Here is an 8,705-nt window from a genome sequence, read left to right on the forward strand (position 1 = left end):
GCAAAAATACTGTTTTATGTCTGTCAAACTGTGTTAAATTCAGAATCTTTGGTAGATTCAACTAAAGAAATGGGAGCAAATGATGTTTTGCTAAAAATCTGTTAAATTGGTTCCTTGCGAAGTTATTTGTTAGGTCAGTAATAAGTGGCCCAGTCTTTGGTCAGGCACAAAGACTGCACTAAAAATGAGTGAACAACAGATAAATAACTGAAGACCTTCAGAAAGCCACTCGAGACCACTTGTCTGGCTCTTTGGAAACAAAATAAGGAAATGACAGGTGGCTCAAGAGTTTTGCACAGTAAGTAGAATCCAAACGTTTTGTTCAGTTATGACTGATTCAACTGGAACCAGTGCTGTACCATTATGGTTAATGAGTCTTAATTCCAAGTCACTGTAGTATTACAAAAGAGCAGTGCTATGCACAGTAACACCACCTGTAGTGGAATATACTAACCAATCCATTTTCTTAATTACTTATCTGGGGCCTATCCCAGCTGTGACAGGTCATGAGGTACAGCGCACCCTGGAAAAGTTAAATACAGAGCCAACAGAGACAGACAGACAGTCATCCCCCAAATTAAACACGACACAGAATTAATGCTAATGGCACTGGAGGTGTAAATCAGCAAATGTTTTCTTACAAGTTCATCTACTTAAAAGGTGGTCGATTGTGTTCACAGCTGGTTTCTGCTGCCCCCAAGTGTCCATGGGCATCACCTACTGCAGGTTTAAAGGCTTAAAGAATCACTGTCCTCTTCCCACTTGTTTAATGGGGCTGCAAAGTTACACTTCTTCACTTCTTTTTTTCTAAACGTAGACCATAACGTCCCCTGTACTGAATACATAAAACCATATACGCAAACAAAGTATCCCCACGCGACATAATTCAGCCTGTCTTTATATAATTAACATTATTTTTTTAAAATCAAAGGGAAATGTTTCACTGTCCTATGCAAAAGCCTTTTGATTTCTCTTGTCTGTCATGAATGTAAGACTGCTACCTGTTCAGGGTTCATGTCTGACACACACCTGTGGCCTACAGGACAGGAATTGAGGGAGTGGCTGTGGCTCAGGAGGTAGAGCGGGTCATCTACTGATGGGAATATTGATGGTTTGTTCACTGTATGTGTATGAATGTCAGAGGATAAAGTGCTTGTATGAATGGGTGAATGGGCCTCACAGTAGAAAGCAATCTGAGTGCTCAGAGTAGAAAAGCACAATAGAAGCGCTGCTTCGTTTACAAAGATGATACAACAGGATGTTAGGCACAATAAGCAAGATGGTTCGTATTTCTAGCATCTGCGCCTCAGCCTGTGTCATTCTCTGCTGCCCTCATGTGGCCTGGTCCCAAGTGTGCAGCAGTTAAAGGATGTCAGTTCTCAAAGTAAAGACGTCAGTATTAACAGCTCTATGAAAACAGGAACTAATAGTGTGCAGACATGTGATGGGAAACAACCTGACTGAGTGCTTTGTTGGAAGGACTGTTGCTCCGACTGGAACTATACTTTACTTTAATTCAAAGTGCCTTTTGTGGTAAAGTGCAAACATTGTCATGACGTGCACACCCAAGTGAAACTGATTCATAAATGTATTCTGAAGATTATCTGTCAGTGTTGTTGTCTTTTCTTTCTTTTACCCTTTGGTCTCTTAAGGGCCCTTTTGTTAGTTGCTTTTATGACTGGAACAAATGTATCAGACTCTGTAGTAAAAAGCAAACTTTTCTGCTGTTATTTTATTACCGCAGTACATCTTCAACCCTTCCTCTTTCCACAGCCTAAATAACATTAAATATGACGTAATAACTGTGTAAAATCTGAAATGTCTTTTTCCATTCGATGAATTGTAACCAGTTTCATCAGTGTTTGAACTTGTTTTTCCTCTGAAGGCTGAGAAGTCATTTTTACTGTGGAGAGCGTAATCTCCTGTGTTAATAGCAAATGTAAACTTTCATTATGGCTACTAAAATGTTTTATTCATATTTTTAAAGAATAGATGCTTTAATGTATTTTTATTATAAAAAACAGAAACTTCTGTTAAGTTTCTGGTTGCGAGGGGAAATCCCAGGTGATCAGCAGTTTCTGAAATACCACCCTTAAAATCACTTAGATTACATTATTTATGCTCTGTTCTCAAGATCGATTTGAACTTCTAGCAGGTCATCTTAACTATGTCTACTTGTCTGAATTGCTGCCCTGTGATTGGCTGATTAGATGTCTGTGTTAGAAAACAGTCCAACGGGTAATCTAACAAAACGAGTCTTTACAATTGAAGAGTAACAGCGGTCATACGAACGCGGGTCCTTTCAAAATAAAAGCTGCCCTGAGTCACAAAAGCTACAAGACTGACGAGAGAAAACATGAGCAGAGAATTTAGAAATCTATTTGCACTCCGTACCCCCCCCCCCAAGAAATTGGACAACTTTATGTCACATCAGAAAAAAACACTTCATTAAATGGTCCGTGGGCACATAAAAACAACTCTTAAATGTTCTTTTTCAGCATTAATAAATCACAAAGAAACTATCAGCATGTTAGACATTTGACTGATCATTGTTGGCTTAAAGAAAGAAAGAGGCTGCAAAGTGTCGTACTCTAATAACAATGCTGCCCATGTGTTTGCAAGTTGCCAATACGTTAAATTATTTAAAACCTTTTCTTACAAAGTATTAAAGAACAGTTAGCTTCAGTTTGTAGAAAAATGAAACAATCACACAATAGTGGACATGCACTTTAGTGGTACAAAAATCTTGCATACTGCAACTACATAATCACAAAAGGTAAAAGTTATCAAATCCTTTCAGGGTCACCAAAAAAAAAAAAAAAAAAGGAAACAGTAGATTGTGTCATACAGTAGCGCACTTATTAAAATTCACATGAGCTGCGGGATTATTCCATGACAACAAGCTTTCCAACTTTACACATGCTGCGATGAGCAAAAACCTCACAATACTTTAGTTTTGTCCTCTGAGCTTATTTAGAGCGATACAGTGGTGAGAATTAAAGGTGCAATTTGTAAAGAGTGTTCTGTTTCTCAGCCTGACTCAGGACTGCAGATGGACTTTTCCTCCAGTTTTATTTTGGGGACAGTAGGCCATTCAGGAGCCTCGCATGCCATCTTGCTTTGCATATACCAGTTGTGCATAGAAAAAGAGTGACGGATGACTCAAACCTTTTTACTTGCAAAGTTTGTTAATTTGAATATAAAATTTTTCTGCAGAGGCTGACAAAAACAGTCATGTTCTGTCATTTAATTTTAAAAGATAAAACGGAACAAAATTGCTCTTAAATAAAAAGCAAAGCACACCAACAAAATGTGTTTTTTTAACTGCTCCTTTAAAGTTTCCTGAACGTGTCGCTCTTTTATGAAAGTGCGTGTTAGAGCACCTCACTTCAGAATATTGCTTTTATTCTTTTTTCATAAACATATGACACTGAAAAAAAACAACACTGATGTTGTTTAGCTAACTCACGTCTATTTGTTTCCACTTACTCTGCTGCTTTCCTGTGCTCTGTTTCACATGGAGACACACACGAGCTATCGGCTTTAGAAATCCATATAATAGGTCGGCCGGGCTGCCTAAAATACACAGACAACCAGTGTCCAATCAGGACTTCTCCCTGGCTTTCCCTCTCCACCAATCTCAGCTTTAGACCTTCTAGCTTTGGGACACAGTAACAGCAGTAGTGTTCGTGCAGTACTGATGAGCCTGTTGGCAGGTAAAGACCAACTGAGCCAGGGAAAAAGACTAATGCAGTGTCTAACTGTGCTGGATTGCACGACTGATAATCATGCAATCACCAAAATGCTGATATGTGAAGATTTAACTTATAAATATATATATTTTTGTTTGCACTGGACTTTTTATTGTTATTTATTTTAACAGCAGATCAACAACTGTTTGTGTTTGCTATCACAGATGCTGTTGCAGCATTGATATATTATAAAGCTAGCTAACATCATGTTGTAGGATCCAAGCCTCCAGCTGTCTGTGTCACCTACTGCCATTAACGCGCACAGGACACACTGTAAGGTCAGTTGTAGGCTGAAGCCGAAACCGTCCAGCGCTTTTGTCCAACCCCGTCCACCACTGCATTTATAATTTCATCTCTACAACATAACAATGTAGAATCTGACATAACTTCAGAAACTTTGAAGGATTTCATCACATTGTGCTGACGATTCCACTTAATTTTTAAATGTTTTTAATTAAACATCTTACATATTGCACCTTTAAATCCCTTACAGCAGGAGATGTTTCTCATCCCACTGTACCAGGTCTACGTCTGTATACGTTTCATTTTATAGAGCGTTCCAAGTTTTTCCCAGCAAAGTCACTCTCCTCTGTGTTAGTAAATCTGAGTTCGATAAAATTTTCTAGTTACTCTTTAAACAGAAGTCTAATACTGCTATCTGCCTCCTCTGCGCTGAACAACTATGGTCCCCGCCACAATGTCGTACACAGTCCTGTTGTGCTGGAAGAAGAGGAGGGTGATAAAGACAGGGAAGAGGAAGGCAATGGAGAAGTTCTTGTTCAACGCCCGCACAGTAGAGCTGTGAAAATCAAGAGAGACGAGGCAAAATATGAGCTCAAACAGGGACTTACTGAATCCCACACAGATGCTCTAAAAGAACTGGAAACAACAAATAATATACCTTTTTTTTTTTTTAACTTTTTAATAAATATAAAAATAACTCAACAGGGAAAAAAACCAACATAAAAAGTGTGAAGACTCACGCTGAGAAGGACACGTTGGATGCTGGGACCACAAGAACACAGTTGGGTCGTATAAGGGTGGACGTATCGCACGTCACCACCCGCAAGCCGAGCAGGAACTTTCCTGGCGTAGCTCCACCAGCGCCCCAAATACAGATGATCTGATTGGACGAGAACAACAAACATCACACCGCTTGTCACCGAATGTCGTTCGGTAGGAGAATTACGAAAGACTTTCATTTCCATGTCTTGCAACGTATATTTAGCTGCGCTGTTCTGGGAACTACCCTCGCCCTCAGTGTGCATACATGAAAAGGTGGAGGCTGGAAGAACAGGCCCACAGAACAGAGCAGGCATCAGTGGTGATAGATAATATTGATTAAGTCACAGTTGGTGTCAGATGGGTTGCAAAGCAGCCAGCAGATGCACAAACAAAAATAACAGTATATAGTAACAATTAGTGAATTAATCAAGAGTATAATTCCAGCTTTTTATCAGCCCCATGCACAACAACCACAGTCAGACACCAGTTGAAGGGGAATAGTTAGATAAGCTTGCACTTTTCAGAAAATGTGTCTATTTTAATATAATATGCTAACACAAACCTCTCTGAACCTGAACTAATGCTAGGCTCAAGTTTTTATTGCCCGATATTTTCGCAGTGCAATACTCATGGCCATGAAAATAAATTACTCAAGCTTTTATTTGTTGTATAGCTCAGCGGTCCCCAACCTTTTTTGCGCCACGGACCGGTTTATGCCCGACAATATTTTCACGGACCGGCCTTTAAGGTGTCGCGGATAAATACAACAAAATAAAAGTAGTACCGGTACTGAAAAAAAGAAAATGTATTCATAACACACGTGAAAAGACCAAAGAAAACAGAGTTAACGATAAAAACGATAACAAAATAACACTGAAAACCGATAAAAACCCTGAAAACCATACATCTCACACCTGAGCCTCAACTCTCGCGGCCCGGTACCAAACGACCCCCGAGGCCCGGGGGTTGGGGACCGCTGGTATAACTAATCCCGGCCCAAAACAGTAACAGGACAAGAAATTTGTTTTCAGTATAGCACAAACAAGCTCAGAGGCAGAGAAGGAAACATGCCATATGGTGTGAGTCTGAGCAGAGGTGCATGAATATCCCAGAGCTGGCTCCCACCTGGGAAAACAAGACAATATCGTAATTCTAACAAGAGACGGGATAAGTGACTTAATCGCAGGCAACTATGAATGCAACGTTGCATCACTGTTCTCTGTGGGCGCCGCAAAGAACTCTGACGCTGCCTGTTCTCATTAAACGAGAGAACGTGCTGCTGCTGCTACTGGGTGTAAATGAGAACAGTGCGAAATGTTATTTATACTCTAACAGGTGTTCTGCTTTAATTTGCAGTTGCACAAGGAAAACCTTGTACACTCTAAAATGTTATTAAATGTTATAAAAACAGAAAGCTTAGTTTGGGTGAAGATAAACACACGCTAGCATGCAAATTTTCAATATTAATATACTTCTGCACATCACCTAACTGAGCATTTATCAAGGCGATGAGAAATGCGACTCACCTCGTAGACACACACCAGTACCCTGTAGACCAGAGCAACAGCCATCATCTTCTGCAGGTCCTCCAGGGACGTGTTCTCATCTATCTCCTCCACAATGAAGTGGGTGATAAATTTGGCAATGTCCCTTTAAAGAAGAGAGACAGTTTGTCTGTGCAAAGCGGCATAACTTGGAATTCAAGCAGATTGAGAGGCCTCATTTAAAGTTGAGTCTTTGCCCGTTTATCCTGGTGTTTTTTACTCACTTCATACCACTCAGATACATGATCCATAACACGATGGTGGCTTTCACACAAAACAGGATGAAGAAGTCCACAGTCTCTGCGAGGAACCTCTGGAGAGGAGAGGGGATGGTGTACTCTTGTCCTGCATGGCAGATGAAAAGACAACAAAACAGCCATTTTCATTACCGTGGTGCAACTCAAAGCTTCATAAACTCATAATCATTCACATATAATCAGTGAACAGACACTGCTGACAGTCACAAGAGAAAACAGAGGACGAGGAAAAACCTTGAAAGACTCTTAAGCATATAAGCTCGTTTCCTCTAGGTCATTTACTTAAGCCTGGTCAGACTCATGACCTAGCTTTAACACAGAGCTGGGTCTTACATTCAATTGTTATTAATCAGATTACAACAAATAAGCAACAATAATCAGCCCGGATGATTATCCTGCTTTAAAGATTACATTTTGATTACTTCCATAAATTCTTATTAAACTTTTACTAATCATAATGCTTTCAATTCATAAACAGTAATATATATTTAGTATGTGCACCTCTTGTGCAGTTTTTATGAGGGTAATTTAAAAACGTTTAAAGAGAAACTTACATTTGTGAGTTGTTTAAATATGTTTAATACTGAAGTAATGTAAAAGTATTCATGTAGACTGGGCAGCATGTGTTGTAATTAGCACTTAGTAACTCGCGCTGCCAAACCTGAGCCCTACCTGCCTGAGGCGGGTTCCCGTTCTGCTGCTGACCAGGACGAGCATCGGCACCCGGGAGCGGGTTGGTGGCTGAGCCCAGCTCGGTCCCGGCAGCCAGGTGAGGAAAGGAAGCTGCGGGGGATGTGACAGGATAGTAGCTGTACCAGCTCCTTGTGTCAAATGCTTGCTGCCCACTGACGGGTGTACCCGGCGGCGTCTGAGCGCTTATCCCCGGCGGAGGGAAGGGGAAAGCTGACAGAGCCACCCAGCTCTGCCAGCTGGCGTACCCCCAGTAATACTGGCACATCCACTGCTGCAAGTTTGCGCAGTATTCCGCTGTAGCGGTGCTCCGAGGCTGCTGTGCGTCACTTTCAGGACCGCTGCTGCTTTTTTCGTCCGTCATAGCCGCAAATATACCTCAGCGTCCTCACAGGCTTGCCTGAATTTGGCAGGAAAACCGTTTAAAACGCGTTTAGCCCTCAGGTAATCCTCCCGGTGCCCCGTTCATTAGCTCCCGGCTGGTGCAAGGAAGCGCCGGCTAAATGTGTTTGTAAATACGGGGACTTCCGGGACCACTCACTGCTATACGCCGCGCCCTGAGTCTGTGTCGTTTTATAATATTTATGAAGCTCAAATTAAAGACTTGTGTGTCTTTAAAACAATACTATCTACTCTATCGGTGCTTCATTTATCATAAATAAACACCATGTAATCACAATGGCAAGAAACTCTATCCCCCTGCTGTCATTAATGGTATGAGCCATTTAAAGGATCATTCTGGGGTTTTTTTGTTTGTTGTTATTTTATTCAGGTTCCTGTGGATACTTGTCATACTTTGAAAAGTACATTTCTTCCACCTTTGGCAGCCATAGCAAACATTTACTGCTTTTGATTTTTAAAATTATGCCCTTTATTGAGCTGTTAATTTTCCACAAGTTCACAGCACAAGTTTTAAATGTTTACCGCTAGTTTCCAGTTGTAGTGTGATTTGTGTTAGTGTGCTGTGTCTACTTGCTTCCACTACTGGCATCTCTTCCTCATATCTTAGCTCCTTTGGAGAAGGGCAGGAAATTCACAGCATCCGTCTAGAGCATGGGTCTGCAACCTTCACAGTGTTTGTTACAATACTCTGTTACATCCTTCATGGAAACTGTATTCCCTGATGGCTATGGCCTCTTTCAGCAGGATAATCTTCCCTGCCACAAAGCAAAAGTGGTTCAGGAATAGTTTGAGGAACACAGCAACAAGTTTGAAGTGTTCACATTGCCTCCAAAGCCCCCAGATATTAATCCAAGTGAGCATCTGTAGGATATGTCAGACACACAAGGCCACCTTGCAACTTAAAGGACTTCATGAAATGTTAACAACCTGGTGCGAAACACCACAGCGCACCTTCAGGGCTCGAGTGGAGTCCACGCCTTGATGAGTCGGGCTGTTTTGGCAGCAAAAGAGGGGCCAATGCAATATTAGACACATAGTCATAATGTTATACTTGA

General features: G+C 41.1%; 1 protein-coding gene across 1 annotated transcript; it reads right to left on the reverse strand.

Annotated features, from left to right (window-relative positions):
- Window positions 1–223: 223 nt before the first annotated feature.
- On the reverse strand, window positions 224–7,764 carry fam8a1a (family with sequence similarity 8 member A1a). Its single transcript, XM_005917503.3, has 5 exons — window positions 7,231–7,764; window positions 6,526–6,646; window positions 6,284–6,407; window positions 4,736–4,875; window positions 224–4,551 (listed from the first exon to the last, which is right to left on the reverse strand). The coding sequence occupies exons 1-5, from the start codon at window positions 7,610–7,612 to the stop codon at window positions 4,407–4,409; spliced, it is 912 nt and encodes a 303-aa protein (XP_005917565.1). The 5' UTR covers window positions 7,613–7,764; the 3' UTR covers window positions 224–4,406.
- Between the last annotated feature and the right edge of the window lie 941 nt (window positions 7,765–8,705).

The sequence above is a fragment of the Haplochromis burtoni genome, unplaced genomic scaffold (genome assembly GCF_018398535.1).
Source record: "Haplochromis burtoni strain Fernald_Lab_line unplaced genomic scaffold, NCSU_Asbu1 Contig_25, whole genome shotgun sequence".
NCBI lineage: Eukaryota > Metazoa > Chordata > Actinopteri > Cichliformes > Cichlidae > Haplochromis > Haplochromis burtoni.